Raw genomic sequence first — 21,178 nt, 5'->3', positions numbered from 1 at the left:
CACACACACACACACACACACACACCCAAGGACAATCTGGAGAGCCTAATTAGTCCTGTGGAAGGACGCCAGGGTATCTGAAGTGACCCTACACATGCTGCATCCAGAAAGGCCCTGACCTGGATGTGAACCCAGGATATTCTTGCTTCCATCTGAACTGTCAGGAGGCCTTCAGCTTGCTCACAATGAAAATACAAATCTCTAACCCGCTGCCAAAAACCTCCTTCTTTCACCGGTCATGTGCATGAGATGCTGTAAATAAGCTGGACTGAAAATGAATCAGAGACGACGGCAGAAGAAAACGATGCAGAAATAAATACACACAGTCCATAAAAGAAGTATTCACCTCCTTGGATGTTTTACTATTTGTATTGCCTTGAAACATCAATTATAATCAACATAATTAGGCATTTTGGATAATTCTCCATCAGACTGAGGTGTGGGCTTTGACTGGGCCACTCCACAGTTGTCTTCAATCCGTTTCTGTGTAGCTGTAGCTGGATGCTTCAGGTCATTATCTTGCTGACACATAAATAACAGTTTATTGTTTGCAGTGATCACCAGAAACCTTTTTAACCACCTTCCTTCTTCGGGTCTTTGCCATTTTGGTTATTCTTTGGTCAATTTAAATGGTGGCCCTTCGGGCTCCAAACAACTGTTTGTTTCTTATCATTAGTTTGACTTGGAAAAAAACAGATAACTTGTATGAAAATAAACGATTTTGCATTTGGTATTTGTATCTGTCTAATTGTACACATTTGTTCTGAATACCTGCGTTTGTTGCTCTAAAACTGAATCAAACTCAGTAACTAAATAATATGCAGGTTGGCATAAAAAAAAATGCTTCAGCTTGGCTGGCCTGATGCAGGTTTCTCACCGCTATCTACTGACTCCATCCATTTTCTTGCACCCTTGTCCCTCAGTGGGGTCGGGAGGGTTGCTGGTGCCCATCTCCAGCTAACGTTTCGGGCAAGAGGTGGGGTCACCCTGGACAGGTCGCCAGTCTGTCGTAGGGCAACACAGAGACACACAACCATGCACACACACACTCACACCTAGGGGCAATTTGGAAAGGCCAATTAATCTGACAGTCATGTTTTTGGACTGTGGGAGGAAACCGGAGTGCCCGGAGAAAACCCACGCATGCACAGGGAGAACATGCAAACTCCATGCAGAAAGACCCCAGACCGGGATCAAACCCAGAACCTTCTTGCTGCAAGGCAACAGCTCTACCAACTGCGCCACTGTGCAGCCCTATCTACTGACTCCGTTTCCTCAAATAAAAACACATTTTCATGCTTTGTGGAGATATTTAAAATGCTAAATTTCTTTTTTGAGTAAATGGTTGGGTGACCTGTTTAAAGTGCAACTTGTCTCTCCTGCTCTGAAACTGCAAGGTTCAGCCCCCAAGGAGCCTGAACTGAATAAAGTGGGTTTGCAAAATTAATGAACCATCAGTTTATCTTAAAACACACACCTCTGTATGCACATGAAATCACTTTTAAAAAATCTCATTGAACTCTCCTAAAAATAGCAGTTCATAGAGGCCAAAATCTTCACTGGACCTGAACATTTTACTAAGTAACAGCGAAGGCCTGACAACAAAGTCAGAGACATGAGGGTGAATCTTAAAGGATCTTGTCTGAATTCTTGCTTTCAAGCAGTTCTCCTCTCCATGGCATTTTGCCTGCTGGTTGTTGTCATCTTCTATCACATCAGGTTGTCACTTTGGAGGATGTCCAGAGGATTTGGCAAAGTCAGGCTCTGAGAGGCCTCAGATTGGCTCCAGCTCTGCTTCAGGGAACATGTTCCCTGAACACAGGGAAACACAGGGAAACGTGGGGTTGAAATGGAAGCTTCTCTTATTAATTTGTGTTCAAATCTTAGAAAAATCACCAGAGATATTTCAGATGTACATTTCTCAGGAAACTAACATGATTATGATTGTTTTCAGACTGTATTCTACAAGTCCTTGTGAGATTTCTCTGGGTGTTTTGGCTTCATCCTACAAAATGCTCTACATGTTTATTGAGTGTGTGAATTTGTAATCTGCAGCATCTTTCTATAATCATTAGAACAAATTATAAATATGTGTAAAATCTCTCAAATAAACCCATTTATTGTTGTAGTCACATTCAGAAAATATAAAACTTTAAAAATGTCAATGTTAAATACAAATAAGAGTGAAGTTAAGTTTATTTTACAGCACAATTCATAAACAAAGTGTTTTAAACAATACATACATTGTACAGTAACCAATTATGAAACGTCAAATGCCATCATCAAAATAATTATCATCAGATATAAAGATCATTGTTTGAGTTATTATGAATCAAAGGCAACTAAGCAGGCAAGTTTTTAATCTAGATTTTAACCCTTCCGTGCATAGTGGTCACTACAGTGTACAGCTGTCTAAAAGCCATTTTCTTGTCCTTTTTGTCGATTTTTATGTTTTAAATGCACACAGACCACTGAAGTGGACACTAATGCATCATAAATACATTATCAATCACTGGCCATCAACTGCAAATGCAAGAAATTATTTTTGTTAAATCCAATATGGCCGACAGACAAAAAAGCATGCTGACCGACCCGGTCCCTCCTTTTACTTTAGACGACTCTTGCAGGTAAAAAGCATATTGTGACATCAGATAACCCCTAAAGAACAATACTACTGATGTATTTTTCAAATAACAATGCCTTTTTTTATGCCTTAAGAAAATAAAAAAAGAAAATTGGAAAAAAAATCCTGACATAAAGGATCATGATTCATCCATGGGTTAAGGGTTAAGGAACTCAGCGTCTCAGTCCTGTGGTGGCCACTGTACGGTGAAAACCCTCAGAGCGTTTGATCGATGTCAATAAACCTTATAACTGATTTTTTTTATTATTTTGCTGATGAATGGAAAGGTTGGAGACTGCCCTGCAATTCTGCAGTAGTGCTTACCAACTCATTTACTGAAAGAGTAAAGTTGATTAAAAGTTTCGGCCTGTGTTGTCCTTAAAAGACAGTTTTGTAGCGGCATCTCTTTGGCTTAGGGAGTCAACAGAGATTGCACTTTCAAAGATAACAGCGAGAGGATTAGATAGGGCGACATCAATTTCAGAGACCTTGTAAATATTTACACTGCTGCTGATTATCACGTCCAGAGTGAGTCCTCGATTGTGTGTTGCTTGTGTAATGCGTTGAGTCAAGCCAAAGTTTTGAAGTATATCACGCAGTTTTTTTCCCCTGTCAGCATGAATGCTGAAGCCTCCCACATTTATTAAACAGTCATAATCAATGGAAATAACAGATAAAAGGTCACTGAGGTCATCTTAAAAAAATGCCACATATGTTGGCTTTTATATAAAGTTAGAATTAGAGCTCGTTTCTGGCCTTTTACCTCGATTGATTCCCAGAAAAAGAGTCAAATCTGCACCTTTTTACAGTTTAGTGAATCATGAAATAAGGTGGCAACCCCTCGCCTACGCTTATGCTTTCTGCTCAGACGCACAAAAAGTGGCCTTCTGCTGTCACTCAGTTTCCACTTGGGAAGCATGACAGGAAAACAGTGACGGCTTTTTCCGTCACGACTGACAACAGACTCGGCTAACACAGAGGCTGTGTTCAGGAAAGGAATGAGTCAACTTTACTTCTTGAGGACATGCTTTAATGTATGCAACAAGACGTTGGAGATCTTCTAACAGTCTGCTGTCTCCAGCATCATCGTTTTTGCGGCTGTTTTGTGTGGGAGCAGCAGTGGAGCTAGAAACACCCACAGACTGAACGAGATCATCAGGAGAGCTGGCGCCGTGGTCGGTCTCAGGCTGGAGACATTTGAGACTGTGGAGGAAGGAAAGACACTGAAGAAACTACTATGCATGAAATTCAAATATTGGCCTCTTTTGTTTGTTTACTTCATTCTTTTGTTCTGAGGCTTCATGAAACAAAACATGGTAAACTTGGTCAAGTTGGAGAAGATCTGCAGTAAAAGTTAAGTTTTCTCTGCTGAAGGAGAAGGAATCAAAACACATCACTGCAAAAACATAAAGTCTTAGCAAGTATTTTTGGTTTAGTTTTTAGTGCAAATATCTTAGTACACTTGAAGTGGCACAAACTAAATTAAAAGTTATTTTTCAACGAGATATAAAGGCTTGTCTTAAGTAAATAATTCATTAATATTGATAGAAAATACTTGTTCTATTAGCAGATAAATAGCACAGAAAAAATATCTTGACACCAGTTAAATCATCTGCCAACGGCACAAGACTGTTTTTATCAATATTAAGGAATTATTTAACAAGCCTTTATATCTTGCTGAAAAGTTATTTATGAGTTAGTTTTGTCTTATTTCAAGTTTACTAAGATATTTGCACTAGAAACTAGATCAAAAAAATACTTGCTAAGATTTTGTGTTTTTGCAGCGATGGCAAAATTAATACCTAAATGGTTCACCACACAAAAAATTTACAATCTTCCATGTCTGCTTTCAATGAGGATGCATTTATTTGACTGCGTTTTAACCATATTTAGCTGGTATACCAGTGAATATGCATCGCACTGTGTATTCGTCATGAGAGAAAGAAATGTGTTCTGACTCACCAATTATATGTTGAAGCAATGACGACCATCTGTTTGGTTGTTTTACCCTATATCAACTCCACAATGACTGCTGAGACGCTCTTGTTTTCTCCAAGCTGTCATCAAGATGTTCTGGCTTCATCTCTTCGCCAAACGCGGAGCAGTGACTCATTCTCTTTCTTCTAATGATTCACAGTTAATGACTGCTGCTCTTTGGTCCACTGCAACCCGTTCTCTCCAGCTTTGCTCTTGACGACGGCAAATATTTGTCGTTTCTGTCTGTAGAGCTCGCAATTTTGGGTTTCTATTAGAACCTATATTCCTGCTTCTGCAACATTTTTCTTTCTTTTTCAAGCATCTTACAATCAATTTTCTGTCCTGACACTGACATCTTTATTTGTCTACCTTATTTTTATTATTTTTGTCCTTTTTATTTTGTTTGCACTTGCTCCATATTTCAGTCGCAGCTGTTTGGGACAAGCCAGTATTTTCTGCCACAACTTTCATGCTGAATGACCTCCTTGAAGGAAATTGATGGAGCTTTTCGAGGCTTTAACGGACAGCTCTCCTGCTGGTGTAGTGTTTCCTGCCAATCAGCCAGCTGAAACAGCCCATTAATGTCTGCAAGCACTCTCTCTTTACGTCGGTCTCATTTATAGTCGGACTTGTCCAAGCTTTTCATTCAGAGTCGCAAATGGGAAAAATAATTACTTAAATGCTATCATTACTAATGAGAAAGTGTAGCAGAGAACTGTGAGCCGATAAACCAATTAGCTTTGTGTGACGCGGACATTGTACTGAGACGTTGACCCTTTTCTGTTGCGGTATTCCCAGCACTTCTTCTGGTTTTTCTTTTTTCTTTTTTTTTTTTCCATTTGTCCCAATGCATTATTAAAATAAGAAAATCACAATTTCATGCTCATACAATGTTTCCCTGCTTGTTCAGTGCTCTACATCCATAATAAAATATCAAGATGCCGTGAACTTTTTAAGATTTTCCATAGATTTCACCCGAAAGCCGAATATTCTCAACTTGATTATATTTCATGCAATATACCAACAAAAAGAAAACTTTTTTGGTTCAAAAAATAGATAAAAAGTGTCCCTTTTAGTGACAGAGAATGTTTTATAGCGCTAACGATCATCAAGTTTATTTACTTTGGATCAACATTATTAGCTTTTTCCTCTTTTTTTTTGTTATTTTGTTTGAATTGCACAGTGGTGCAGTTGGTAGAGCTGTTGCCTTGCAGCAAAAAGGTTCTGGGTTCGATTCCTGGCCCTGGTCTTTCTGCATGGAGTCTGCATGTTCTCCCTGTGCATGTGTGGGTTTTCTCCTGTACTCTGGCTTCTTCCCACAGTCCAAAAAAATGACTGTCAGGTTAATTGGTCTGTCTAAATTGCCCCTAGGTGTTAGTGTGTGTGTGTGCATGGTTGTGTGTCTCTGTGTTGCCCTGCGACAGACTGGCGACCTGTCCAGGGTGAACCCCATCTCTTGCCCATAACGTTAGCTGGAGATGGGCACCAGCAACCCTTCCTTTTAAATCCTGTAAAGCACTTTGTATTGCCTTGTTGCTGAAAATGTGCTGTATAAATAAAATGACCTTTACATTTTACCTTTAATGTACCAGTAGAAACTCTAACAGGTGTCCTTCGTTGTTTGTCATGTATTTTGCTCTGTACATATTGCTTTGCTTTCCAGGCTTCGCTGTAGAGAAACAAATCCCCCAGCATCATATTGCTACCACTATGCTTCATCTGTGAGGATCATTTTTCTCAGATCTGGTGCCATTTGGCCAGAACACGTCGTTCTACATTTTGTTGTCAATATCAATGTCAATTAATGTTGATAACAAGAGTTTTTGTATTTCAACTCATGGTGTAAAATGACGGAACAAGTTAAATGAGGAGTGAAAACCAAGTTAAAATTTAACACAATTTAAAAAGGAAATATAAGGAGGTCATTTTCACAAGATATAGAAATATGATCGAGATAGCACTAATGTGTGTTTATAAACTGAGGCTAACGCATATGAGTGTGTGCGTAAAATGGAAAATGAATTAACCAATATTTATATATTTTTTATTTTCTTTATTTGATTTAATAATGAGGGTACATTTAAAAATATGGTGTGTTTATGGGGTCGGATTTTGTAAGTATCTTACTTCTTCCTTCTCCTTTTCGAGCATGTTAAGATTATTGTGGTACAAAAATATGTGTCTTTTGCTGTCCTTGTTCGTGTGTGTGATTTTTATACTTCTACCGTGTTCGAAGTAAAATAAATTTTTAAAAAAATCTTACATAGCAAGTAAAAACAAGAGATTTTGGTCAAAGTACTGCACCACTCGCTTGTTTTTGGATTTTATTTTGTAACCTAACTCTGCTTTAAACTTCTCCGTAACGTTTTCTCTGCCTTCTCTTCTGTGCTCCTCTGTTTTCTCCGATGTTCTCTAACAAACCTTAAGCTGAATTTACACTGACATTAAGTTGCACACAGACGCACTGTGTTTAATAATAAGGAGACTTGGGCAGTGGTACCAGACTCTGTCCATCTGTTGTTCATTTTGAAACACCTGAATGAATTATCTTCATTTGGCGTTTCTGACATTTTCGTTGTGGTTCCTCCTCCCATGTTTTCATCTGCACCCACATTTTAAAATCCTTTTGCATATCAAGCTGGAGAAATGTACAGGCTTTATTTTCTGCAACATTAGATGGGACCAGTTAAGTCCTACATCATTTTCTCATATAAATGCAAATTGAGGTCTTTTTTGTCCTTCTTTTTTTTTTTATCTCTCCAGATAAGATGGGGGGAAAACACGCATCTCCGAGCATGACTCCAACTATTTTAATTTGCCTGACTCTTCTGTCGGCCACATCTGACAACTTTTACTCAAAAATGCCAAAAAAAAAATAAGAAAAATATTTGGAAAGAAAAATAAAACTTTCCAACTTGTCCATAATGTGAGTCTGAGAAAAGAGCAGCTTTAAAGTAAGACAGTAAGAAGACTTTTATCTAAACACATAAACAGAGACACGCCTCAGAAACAGATGCTGATCCACTGCTGTTTTCTTCTCTTTTTTCCCCCAATAATAACCAGAACTGCAGCTGTTGCCCACATTTTCATAAATACCCTAAAAAGTCTTGCCTTTCTTGAAATTGCTTTGCTTCAAGTTACATTTTTGGAGCCGAGAAATTGCACTTAGCCTTGAAATTTTAATTACCTCGCTATTCATACGGCGACCTTTGCCAACACGTCTGTATCAGCGTGGCATTCATCCTCTCCTTTTATATCCGTGTCTTTTCAAACAGACGCTGCTTTCAAATTAAAATGTTCAAACGCGTCTCTTACAGTCACAGCCTCGACTCAGATAGGCTTGTGTTGGAAATGGCACAATGAGACAAAGTGCTGACGAATACGTGAGATGTCTGTCTCCTTCAACAAGAGAATATTTGTTGATTTGTAGCTGACACAGATCTTGTCTTATTTGTTTTTACTTTGTTTATTGTGCCGCATGTCTGACCTCAATGGGTAAGGAGAAAAAATATGAAGCAATTGATGAAATAAAGGAGCTACAGGAGCCCAATCGAGGCTCGACGCAGCGACATGTCGGGGGGGGGAACGAAACTTTAGGTCTTTATATAAAACTCTACGAACTCACTGAATATCCTAGTGAGGTATGGTGGTGGCAGCATCATGCCAAAAGACTTGGGGGGTGCCATAACAAAAACAGTGATTGTAAAAGTTTTGACTTAATATATCTTCATGGCACACTTTTCACATTTCAGATTTCCCCCTGTATTAAGCTGTATCACACAAAATGCACCAAAATCTGTGATTACAACAGGGAGACATACAATTTCTTAGATTTAAAAAAAAAATTTAAATCTGAGAAAGATCAGATAATGTAGCAGTGAGAAAACTCGGACCTTCTAATAAATATGACTTATAGAGAATCTCTTATGCATGAAATGAGGATCCCGGTGGCAGCAGCAGGAGGAAAATTAGGTCTAAAAACTACAAGTCATTTCAATCCTTCAGACAAAAATGACACAGATGCACTTGAAACAAGGCTCTAGTAGTCAGTGCTAAAGGCTGTTTAAAATCTAATGTCATTAAAATGCACATGTATGATGAGAAGCTCTTATTTTATTTCACTGCCTCACTGTCATCTAGATTTAGGTTGCATCCTTGGTGAGAACATCTTGTCTGGGAACTTAATGAGGCGTCTATCTGGTCCTTAGGTGCCACAGTAGATGTTCTATAATAGCTCGGACTTAATTTTTTGCTTCCAATTTTATTTCGTGACAGATGCAAATGTCAGATACAAATGTAGATTGACTGGGTGAAGTGTTACAGCTACAGGAATAACATTTTTTTTTAAAAAAGCCAAGAGGGATATGACCAGAATAAATACATTTCATTGAGTTTATTTTATCTTTTTAGTGTGAATTCAGAAGATAATTATTAACTAAATTCAGCCCAGTTGTTTCATTTTAATCCAAGCTTCATTCAGTTTCATTTTAATACAGAGACAATTCATAACTAATATCACAAATGCAATGACATGATGAACAGGCTCAAATACCTGGCACTTCTAATTAGAATTGAATTTTGGTCTAAATTTGATTTCAGTCAATGTGACTCCTTCTAATCCAGTCACATCCAATTACATAGATTCAAACTAAATCCAAATTTTAATGCAGCACAATAACAACCTGCTTGTACTTCTCGTAAAAACGGTTTGCTCTTGTTTACCTGGGATATTTATTGCTTTTTTTAAATGGTTGTTATAGTTTATGATTTTGATGAAAGAGCTATAGGGAACACACAATTCAAACTTCAGCTGGACATCTTTCACTTCAAAGATCAGGTCAAAACTAAACAAAACTAAAGCTAAACTGGACAGCAGCTCAACCTTTAACATTGTGGGGAAAAGAGGGGATGATATCAGCCATATCAGATCTGTTTCCATTATCCAGCTTGAACATATTATTATTATTATTATTATTATTATTATTATTATTATTATTATTATTATTATTATTATTATTATTATTATTATTATTATTAAACTCAATAGGTGACGTTAGCTTTTAGTTTTGATACAGCTTCAGAAATACGTGGGAAAGGTTGGTTTTAATTAAAACTTGTATTTGATGCTTCTGACGAATCTTTCAGTGGTTACTTTTGTTTTCAGATTGTTTTGTGTTTGCAGTTTTCAGAGCTAGCAAATTACACAAAAGTATAGTTTTGTATGACTGTAACCCACCGCGCACAACGAGTACAATGTCTGCGCCTTTTCAAGTCACAAAACCCGGCAGTTTTTCTTCAGCACCATGGACAGTAGCTGGCCGAGCCTGCAGGCCTCTGGCGCCACCTGCTGGAAATAATTATTTTTGGATGGACTGATTTAAGATTAAGATTAGATATGTGTTGTAAAACAGGAAATATACACAGATTAAACTTTGAAAAAGCAGAATATCATAACAACAAATGAGAGATAATGAAAGGGTGATCTCCTAAAACCAAACATTTTATTTTTATGAGAAAGAGAATAACAGACTCTTTATTAAACTTAGATCAAAACCAAATGGAGAATTATTCCCTGACACAAACACACCAGATAAATAACTTTAACTTAAAAATAAATTCACCGAGATTTGTTGATCTGGTTAGTGAAAATGTATTATTATTGAGAGCTTTAAATAAGGACAAGCTTCAATTTCCAGGCTTTAGAACTCAATTAAAAAGTTACAGTAAAGTTTTACTGAGGAAAAACAGCAGATAGAAAACTACCTGACCAGCAAGTAGAAATTAAAATCTGCTATATATACACCTAAAAAGAAATAGAAAAAATAAATAAATAAATCTTCATTCCCTTTTATCAAACTCTCCTTTGACTATGAAATTGATTGATTTCATTGATTGATTTGATTGAAACAGCTGCAGAAGTCAATTATGTTGAATCCAATAGGGAACAAAGCGCTGGAGGACACTCCAGCTGCTGCAGTAGAAATAAAAGTCTGATTGAAGGTTTCAGACAGAAGGAAAGGAGGACAGACAATTAAACAGGAAGACAACAACAGCTGCCAGATCATTTCATTATATTAAGTGCTTCATTAAGTGCTCTGGTCTGATTTGTTGGTTTGTTTACTTGTTGGATATGCAGGAAAGCGCAATATGTGTTTTTATTGATCAACATGTGTATTTAGATTTTTATTGTGGTACTAGTGTTCAACATTGCTATTTGTAGTGTATTTAATTTATCATTTTTAGCACATGATGTCCAAGTCAAATTTCCCCTGTGGGGACAACAAAGCATAGAGCTATCATTTATCCGTCAATAATGCATTATGCAGAAGTAACTTGTGGTTGAATTAAAAAGAAAAAAATATGTTTATCTAAAAACAGAATTAGTGTCAGATGCTAAAAAGAGAGGGGAGGGGAAAAAATACTGAACATCTACAATGAAGGTAAATTATATTCTAAAAACAGATTGTAATTAATGCACAAGCAGAGTTAACCAACAGGATTTTAAAAGGAGTTTTGTTGCTACTCTATAAAATTAGTCTTTAGAGATTAACATGCTTTAATAATGGATAAATGGTCCAAATATCTTTGGGGCATTTTGGTTTCCTCATGTTTGCTGCTTCCTCTGAGCCTAGTCACAAACTGCTGTCAGGACTTTAAATGACTTTTTAGTCAATTGCTTTCTTCGTACTATTCTCTTGTAGAGGTTGGATTTGAGGAGAGCAGAACTAATAGTTACCCTGTTCACATCTGAGCTGTGGATCTCTGTAGCTCACATCCATAATTCAATCCATTACTGGGGTAGGAAGTACACTGCTCAAAAAAATAAAGGGAACACTTAAACAACACAATATAACTCCAAGTAAATCAAACTTCTGTGAAATCAAACTGTCCACTTAGGAAGCAACACTTATTGACCCGACGAGGGTCCCCATTGTCAATCAGTGTTGCTTAGTGGACAGTTTGATTTCACAGAAGTTTGATTTACTTGGAGTTATATTGTGTTGTTTAAGCGTTCCCTTTATTTTTTTGAGCAGTGTATATTCTCTTCCAGAGAGACCCTGGTTCTTCTTGCTGTTCCTCTGATGAATGATTTCCTCTCCCATCACCGTAGATGGATTTCTATGTCTTTCCAAATATCCGGAGGCGCTTCATGTCCACTGATGCTGTTGCTGTTTGCTCACTAATGTTCTCAAACAAATCTATATGGCCCTCACTGAATAACTAGATTTATATCTCATTTAATTACTCACAGATGGACAGTCTGAAGGTAACTGGCTGCACAGGATTTTATTTAGATGCACCAGAGTAAATGGGGAATAGAATTAAAATGCAGCAAACATGTGAAAAAACAGAACACGTTAAAAAAAAAAAACACACACACACATTTTCCTTCCAGAATATTCCAAAGTATCAGTAATAAACATGATGTAAACCATCTCCTCCACCTGTGTGTTGGTGGAGCTCTTGGAGGCGGACTGCCTTACACGTCCCATCATCCATCCATCACTGCTCCCATCCAATCAGCTGCGGCCTGATGGGACCTGCTGGAGAAGTGAAACTGTTTTTCTTCTCTCATCCTTGGATACCTTGAGAAGGGAGCGCACATCTGCCTGTTTGCCGTGGCCGTGCCGCTTCTGGTACCCCGACCTGGGCCTGATGGAGAACACCCGCTGCTTCGCGAACCGCTTCTCCGACTACAGAGGCGCGCTGCTGCCGGGCCAGAGCGCCGAGACCGTCCTCCCGGCGGTCGTTGCCAAAATTGACAAAATCCTAAAAAAGATCCCGGTCGACATCAGCGACTGCGATGGAGGGCTGTACGACGGGCCGGCCGGAGTCGCTTACATGCTGTACCACGCCAGCGAGTGTCCGCTGTTCTCCGAGCAGCGGGACGTCTACCTGAAGACGGCCAAGCAGATCATCGACGTGTCGGTGAGGTACGCGGACGCGGAGCCTGACCAAAACATGCGAGCCGCCTTCCTGCTCGGCGGGGCGGGCATCTACGCCGTGGCCGCGATGATATACAAGTCCCTGGGCTTGGCGGATTTCGTAAAGCCGCTGACCAAGTTTCGGAACCTGTGGGAGGTGTGTGCGCCCATCAGTTTCCTGGAGTGCGGCTCGGACGAGCTGTTCGTGGGGAGGGCGGGCTACCTGTGCGCCGCTCTGGTCCTGAAGCAGAAGCTGGGCATTGAGGTGAGGCAGACACCGCGATTTTCACCAAGCAGTCCTGATGATAAACTTCATAATAAGCCTCATTTCACCCTGACTGACCACTAATGTCACAGAGAGACCTGGAAACATAAACAACCTCAGCTTTAATTTTATTAATTTAATTAATTTACGGTAGGAATTATATCTACGGTAGGAATTATATTTTTAAATGAGAAATAATTTCCTTCAAGCTGAAGTAGAACAATAGAAAACTGTCTAATGAATTGAAAGTGTGGTGTTTTGTAAATATAGCAATATGGATGTTAATACAAAGCTTCAGTTAGTGATGTTATTCATTTTCTGACAAACAACAAGTGATCCCTTGGATAAAGACCAAATTCCCTGAAATTTGTTGCCCAATTCGTCATTTGGGACAAGAACATTTTACATTATTAATATTTGCAGCACATTAGTGATACAACATTTCATAAGCTTATATTAAAATCAACCCTGTCATTTCTCTTGCTTCTGGATGTCAAAGGTCAGCTTTAAGTTGGATGCCGACCACACATCTGAGTGGCGACATGATTTATGTCATTTATGTCACGTGATTCAGTTTGCCACGCTTTCAAACTAAGGTAATTGTAAAATGATTTTAATTTATCCTCTTCAAAATTACCTGATGAGGCGATACAGACAAATTCAACCCAATGGTCATAATCTGAGATTGAAGAAAAAGGAGTGTCAGTGCTGTAAAACACAATTTTCCAGACACCGCAAAAATGTGTAGAGATCCAAATGGAAGTGCTAAATTGTGCAAAAAGTGCATTTTGCATAATAGGTCGATTCCCTTTAAATGTTATATTTCCCTTTGGGATCAGTAACATATTTTTGAATTGAATAAAATTTAAATGTGAAACGTGAAGACGAAAGAAGAAACTGATAAATCTTTTACAACATTGCGCTACATTTGTTTAGTTGTCCTGAGTTATTATGGAGCTGTGCAGGTGGAAAATGTGACAAAAACTCTCTTGTGGCTGAAGAGTGAGCTAAATGGTCTCAAGTGACATACATGGCATTTGTTGCTGACATAACATACCTGATGTTATTAGTGACCTCACAAGATGGTCACCTTATCTGTGAACTCTGCTTTATTCAATTAATGTAATATTTGTAAATGATGCCGCATTCTAGAGTAAAATAAAGCTGTAATTAATCGCTGTCATACAATCTGGGGACCGTTATAGGTGCGGTTTCTTGGTTGTGATTTTCAGTTTTTAAACAAGAAAATTAGTACAACCAAAATACCCAAGTTTAAGCTCAAAGATGAGTCCATAAAGCACTTTGTGACATCAGTGTATCTGCATTTGTTTCATTTATAGAATGACTGGATGCTCTGCATTAGCATAAAACAGACAGCAGGTCATAATAGCCAGTTGTTGATTTTTTTGTGTGACATTTTCGCATCATCACACCAAAGTTCCCAACAAGAGAAAAGCAAACGTGTGAACAGAGAGACGAGGAAGAGGCCGTGTCACCTCTTTCGCTCCCCCTCCAGCCTGACTCGACAGGACACAGTATAGCTTTGACATCCTTGACAGTTTGCTACCTCAGGTGACCTCAGACTCTCTTCTGTTTCTGGTCTTACCAGGAAACTGTGAGTCAGTAATGGCACATCTCTCCCAGACCAATTTCACTGCAGTTTGTTTTATTAATCACTCAATAACTGTGCCTCAGAAAATCACATTGCATTCTGTGGTTTGCTAGCAGAAGAAAAAAAACTAAATATTTCTAGACTTTTTATAGATTTTGACTGCATATTAATCCAGTAAATTATCAAAGATGTCTTGGTTATGCAGATAACGCGAGTGTATTTCATTTTACAGATTCTGAGCAAAGATCAGATCAAATCTATTTGCCGAGCCATCATCGAGTCGGGAAAACAATACGCCAGGAGGAAGAGGAAGCCTTTCCCTCTGATGTATTCATACTACGGAACAGAATATCTTGGTAAGAATATCTTGAACAGCGCTGTGCAAAAGTCTCAAATCATCCCTCATTTCTTTATATGGTTCCTCCAAAGTCATCAGGGTTTCTTGGAGTTTTATAGTTTTTAGAAAGACCCTCAGATGATCTACTTATCAGGATCACTATAGGAACAGTAAAACCTTTGCACAGTCCTAATTGTTTAATCAATTGGGACTGTGTGAAGGTTTGCGCAGTCCTGATTACTGATTTCTCAACCAGTGTTTGGTTTTACTGGTGTGGTTCGGGTCATTGTAAGCTGCAGGGTCCAGTTCTGGTACAGTTTTTTTTTTCATACACAGTCTCCTCAAGCAATGGCAGATTATATGATGGTGAATGCATCACCAAACCATGATTATTCTATGCTCCATAGCTTGAAACAACATGTCGTCTGGTCTGGTGTCCAAATAATAACTTTTTTTGATTCATCTATCAAAAAAAAACAACATTTTTCTAGAAGTCTGGTTCTTTTTCTACATTGGTCTGATCAACAAATGAAGTTAAAATTGGTATCAAATATTCAAACGTGTCATAAAAAGGGTGTCCTAATTTTTTCACACATGTCTGTGTCTCTCTCTGGCTCCAGAGCCGTTGTGCTAACATGTACGAAGCTAACTGTGCTTTTCTTGACTGCATCGGATGAAGGGAAGCATCAGGGCTGGAGATCCTCAGTAACTTTCAGACCAGCACAGAGTTCATAGTAAGCATAGCCCTGCTGATCACCTCTGCATGGTTTCAGCGCCGATGGGAGATAACGGAGTTAAAAAAAAAAAAAAGAAAAAAGTTGACTCCCTTAGAGAGTTTAATTAATGAAGACACTTTTAAAGATCTGCATGAGTTAAACTTTGCCTGCCTTAAAACATTTGCTCACTGTTTGCTGTGAAGTCTCAGATATGAAAGAAGGTTGTAGAGTTGTGGCCGCCCTGCATGCATTTAGTGGTATTGATGAGTTTGGGATTCACATGAATTAGCTCCTCTTCTCACCAGTCTGTTCTGATTTAGCAGAACAGACCGGTGTTTTGGGTCAGAGGGTTGTTTGTAGGTCAGCAATATTTGATTTTTATACGTAACACTGTTGATTAAAGAAAAAAGATTAGTAAGGAAAAGTATGGCTGATCGACACTGAAAATAAACTCTATTACAGCTATATAACTTTGGTAAATTATATGTGTGTATTTGCTGAGCAATGTGGTAAATTTGCCCATTAAACTGCTTTTGAGACCAGTTGGAGTCACAATGAAAATGTTTTTGTTAGACAAGACAGAGCACTTGCTGCATGTTTCCTCCTTCTGTCTTCACCGTCTTTCCTGTCAAATCACTGTAAAAAAAAAAAAAGCTAATTTTTGAGAAAAAAAAAATCCACCACCATATTTATAAAAAATTCTGGCCATAATTGTATAATTGATTTTGAATACAAACACTTGAAATATCAAACAAATACACGTTGTCTACTGAAGCTGTTGTGTTAAGTACTCTCCCTTTCCGAATGGACCATTTCAGTACTCTGGTGCTTTTCACCTTCAGTCAGTTTGTATGTGCTACCTCCTGTTTTTGATGTCAAAGCCAGACGTGTTTCACTATTCAAAGTTTGCAGCCAGGCAGAGCAAGGTCAGTGAACCACAAGAGGCAAAGGAAGCCTCCATGCAGTCTGCGTCTTTCAGGGTCGTGCCTGTTTGTTTGCCTGGCATGGTGTCGGCCTGCATGGCTGGTTTTGTTCGCTGGGTGTTTTTTGACCTGCTCCTCGCCCTGCGTCCTGTCAGGTGCGGCCCACGGCCTCTCTTCGGTGCTACAGATGCTGCTCAGCTACCAGGATGTCCTCAGCAGGGCGGAGAAGGACCTGGTGTGGCAGAGCGTCGACTTCCTCATGACTCAGGAGCAGAACTGCAACTGGCCGGCAGAGCTGGGAGCAATCATAGAGAGGGAAAACGAGCTGGTGCACTGGTGCCACGGCGCCCCAGGTACAACCACGGCTACTGACGCCCAGTATCACGTTCCCAGTTACTATAATGTTTCCATTTCATTCTGCAGGCGTGGCGTATCTTTTCGCAAAAGCCTATCTGATCAATAAAAAGCCGCAGTACCTGGACACGTGTATCCGCAGTGGGGAGCTCGTCTGGCAGAAAGGCCTGCTGAAGAAAGGACCTGGCATTTGTCACGGGGTTGCAGGCAGCGCTTATGTCTTCCTCCTGCTTTATCGCCTCACAGGCAATTCCAAATACCTCTACCGTGCCCAAAGGCAAGCAATCATTTCTCCTCTTTCCCACCGGTGTGAAGTCTACAGGCCGTCTTCAATATCAGAAATTCATGAGTCGAGTCCCAAGTTGTCAGTAAAATTTATTTCCCCAATATGTTGGGAACTGATTGCACCACATATCAGCTCAGAGTATAAAATAGCTCAATTTTTTTTTCTCCCTGACTTTCGTTTTAGTTTTCACAATACAGATTGATGAGGTGAAGTTTTTAAAAACGCGTAATTATGTGTAAATCTCCAACGTACAGAAAATTACATATATCAGAACTCATACAACAAGCCAATGATGTGTTTTCTAAGGCAGATCGCTCTACAAACTACTGTTGTTGATTTTGAGCCTATAATCTGCTTTCTGATACTGAGAGGTTTTGTGAGGCTGTATAATGTCATCTGTGACAACATTTTAAGCCTAATTTTACTGGCCTATTTTTGCATTAAACTCAAAATGAATATTTGGTCTAGATCCCCTTTTTCTGTGCATGAAAAGGCTGTTGTGTCACACATGTTCATCATACTGGTGTCTAATTATAGGAGTAATCTCGTCATCTTAGTCAAATCAGTTTAAGAGGGAAGCTATAGAGATTCTTGAAATCTATGAAAGCATAACAGGAATGCTTAAATAGAAAAACTAATAAACAGATCTTTATAATGCATCAGATTTTTTATGTGTTCAGACAAGTTAAAGCTGCTTGCTATAAAGACAATAATGGGTCAGTGGTCGTTTATAAAAATGAGAATTAAATACATTTCCTTAGTAAATTTCAGCTTTTTGGCCAATTTAGCACACAGTGATGCCTGGAGATGAGCACAAGGACTTGATTTTAATGACCATGCCAAAACATTTCCTGTATTCCTTCATAAACTTGTTTTTTTCTTCAGCATCAGAGTCCTGGAGGTTATTGTGGTGGAGCATATTAATTATTAACCGATTCTAATTTTAAATTTGTCTGAGGTTGCCTGTGTTTGGTCCTCAGGTGATGGACAACTTGTCTGGTTCCTCTGTCAGAAAATATTACATTTAACAGAAGAACACTTCTGGATTCTGGCTTTAATATTTCACTCTGCAACACTCAGAGTTTACCAAATGTTTCTGTAGCCAAAGCCGTCAACATGGTTTTGCAAATCTCTTGAAATAGCTTTTTATATGTAGCCATACTGATATGTTTTGTGTTATTCCTGAAGAGTAGAAACCTTTTTGTAGGCCATCTGTTAAAACACACCAGCTGATTTGCACTAATAGGCAGCAGGATCACTTTCTAAATATAGACAGATTTCATTGATTTTCTTGGCTTTCTATGACTTTTTGCATCTCCTTTTATTCACGTGTACTTCCTCCACTTTTTACCCATAGTATTTAAACTAATTTGTCCCGTTTTCTTTTTTTTTTGCATGTGTGGACTACTTGGTATTCTGGTTTCATGTCAGTAGGATCATTTAGAATATATGTTTACTAAGAAACAAATGTTCTTGTGTTTGTTTTCCCTGGTAAAGTAAATCTGAAAGACACTTATTGTATATTACTCATCATTTCATCACCCATCTCTTTCTGTGTTCTTCTCTTCGTCCGACAGGTTTGCAGAGTTTATCTTCACCGAGGAGTTTAAGGCGGGCTCTCTCTCGGTCACCAGCGTCTACAGCCTGTTCGAGGGCCTTTCCGGGACCGTTTGCTTCCTGGTCGACCTTCTGCAACCAGACCAGTCAGAGTTCCCTCTGTTCAGCGTATTTGTGTGAACGGATCCAGCGTAGCGCTGTTTCCTGACCAGAACAGATGTTATAATTTTTTACAATAGATGGAGTAACATACACTGTAAAACCAGGACAGTATGTGAGAGGGTTTCAGTTGGAATAAAAAATCTGATGCAGTGGAAGAGAAAGTTTTTGTTTTGTGTGGACGTACACCTTGCAGGCTTTATCAGAATCACCAGTAACGTTTTCCGTTTCAGTTTAGTCAGCTAAAACAAGGGCTCACAGCCACTTAAACCTGAGATACGTATTTATAAGTCTCCTTTGGATTTCCCTTATCTACAGAGATAAGCATGTGCACCATCGACAGCCTAAAGTAAATGAAATCACAACTAAGTCATGCATACGCTCAAATATTAAAAACAAAAAAATAAAACATGAGTCACATAATGCCTTTGAAGTTTACACCAGCTAAGCATCACACAATGCAGTTAGTCTTTAGGGACACAATCTCTCAATTTGCTGTTGTCAAAACCTTAAATATTTAAAGAATAAAGAAGTGGTTCAATGACACCAAGCTTTCAGCGTTACTGATAAATGTTAGGGGTACAGCTGGTAAATGTTGAGATTAATATTTGTTCATTGTTGTAACAGTTTCCCTTTGTTCTGTTCCAGCTGTGTGGCTGCTGTTTTCGGTGTTTCCAGCTCTGTTAGCCACCGTGTTGAAACTGTAAGACGTTGTAATTTGTTTCACCCTGTGGAAAATGAAAACAATCTGATCTGGGCTGTAATTCTGTGATGAGAAAAGAACAAAAAGAAAAGTCTGGTTTTCTTCTTATTTTCCTTCATAGTGAATTTCAGAAGTGACTTTTTTCCAACTGTGTAACCGTAAATAATTGATGTCCTTTAATTGTCATAATGTGGCCTTACAAAAATCATTATCATTAAGTCTAAAAATACAAATGGAAGATGCTTTGGCCAGCATTTATTGTGTGAACAAGTGGATCACCTTATTTAAAAAAAAAAAAAAAAAAACGGCCTGTGAACAACAGCAAACCAAAGCAGTTTCTGACGCTACATGTGCCTGTCGCTCCATATCTCTAAGCTACATGAGTGAGTGAATGTTGTTGCAATTACAGTCCAAACTGTTCAAAACATCCACAGGATTATTGTTAAGTGTCCAGATCAGAAAATAAATGAACAAAATGAGACGGATGCTCTGCTTTATTCTGGCAACACATAATCTTGATCACAATGACATGCTGTATATGTGCTAAGGCGTATAAAAGCTGGGTTTTGTCGAAATACGTTTCTGTAATGTTCACTGAATAAAAATGTGAATGGCTCTTTAAAACTGATGTTTAATATGAATAATTTTGTTCATCTCAAGCAAGCTCATTGTTCCTTTCTTTTTTTAATTTTGGGTGAAGTAAAACCATATTATGCTCCATAATATATGCTCCACCAACACTTTTAAATATCTACCAGCATAATTTCTCCAGCTTGCAGGCTTCTTTACCTTATGTAAAAGTATTTATATTTTATATATATTAATAACAATTTCAGATAGACTAAAAATATATAACGTCCTCTTGTCTGGAGAATACTGAAGATGTAATATCTGTCTTGAGATGTTGGATCTTATCAGCCAAACAGCAGGTGAACATGCCGAAGACGTCAACATGATCAGCAATGTGTCTCCATGGGTCGGTCTGTTTAGTTTCCATGGTAACCATCGGTTGTACTGGATGACAGAATGGAAACAACCTTTATTGTCCTGCAGAAGGAAAATTCAGGGTTAGGTTGTGGGGTTTTCACAACATAAATGCTTGTTCAGCTATTAACAAATATTTCTGAGTGTATAGACATTTAGTAATCAAACATAAGGCATCATTTTATAACTAATACTGCCCGTCTCAAGCATCTGTAGACCTGGATGAGTCGCTCTGTAAAGATTTGACACCTAGAAGGCAGATTAATTAAAGTTGGAATCCATTATTTTCTCTGTTCTCTCTTCTGCTTCCCCAAGTCCACTTACAGCTTTAATTGGATAAAACCAAATGACTCCATGTTGTTCGTACATTGCATCTAAAAGTTAAAGGAAGCAGATCTCTGATAAAAATCAGTCCTGCCAGATGGCTGACACATGTTCAGATGTCCTGAATAATTCATAACATTCATTACTGTATTTACTGACCTAAATTTATTTCAATTAATTTTTTTTTTTTTTATTGCAGTTCAATTTATATTTCTTGGTGCTATGTTTCATTAATATATTTTCTTATTCATCTTTTATAATTCATGCTACTATAGCTGCACTTGTGTAACCTGAATCTGTTTAGTGTTAAGCTGACCTCAGACTGCAGAGGAAATTAGATCAAACTGTCCTCAGAGACAGACAGCAAACCACACATAAATGTTCAACTTTGAAATTATTTTTTTAGCTTTCTTATTTACCAAACTGGTTGAAG

The 21,178-nt window shown here is 38.4% G+C and overlaps 1 protein-coding gene and 1 long non-coding RNA gene across 2 annotated transcripts in view; one reads left to right on the top strand and one right to left on the bottom strand.

The window, feature by feature from the left end:
* The first annotated feature begins 11,648 nt into the window (after positions 1–11,648).
* Positions 11,649–20,061, top strand: LOC103459903 (lanC-like protein 3). The gene is made up of 5 exons (XM_008401841.2): positions 11,649–12,790; positions 14,635–14,758; positions 16,534–16,731; positions 16,802–17,009; positions 18,596–20,061. The coding sequence occupies exons 1-5, from the start codon at positions 12,257–12,259 to the stop codon at positions 18,753–18,755; spliced, it is 1,224 nt and encodes a 407-aa protein (XP_008400063.1). The 5' UTR covers positions 11,649–12,256; the 3' UTR covers positions 18,756–20,061.
* LOC103459898 (uncharacterized) overlaps positions 19,917–21,178 on the bottom strand; it is a 4,746-nt gene continuing 3,484 nt past the window's right edge. The window contains exon 2 of the long non-coding RNA XR_532826.2: positions 19,917–20,484. This is a non-coding gene — a long non-coding RNA (uncharacterized LOC103459898). The remainder of the gene's footprint in view (positions 20,485–21,178) is intronic.

Source organism: Poecilia reticulata, linkage group LG2 (genome assembly GCF_000633615.1).
Source record: "Poecilia reticulata strain Guanapo linkage group LG2, Guppy_female_1.0+MT, whole genome shotgun sequence".
Taxonomy (NCBI): domain Eukaryota; kingdom Metazoa; phylum Chordata; class Actinopteri; order Cyprinodontiformes; family Poeciliidae; genus Poecilia; species Poecilia reticulata.
The sequence above is the reverse complement of the archived record's forward strand: the minus strand, read 5'-3'. Positions and strand labels throughout refer to the sequence as shown.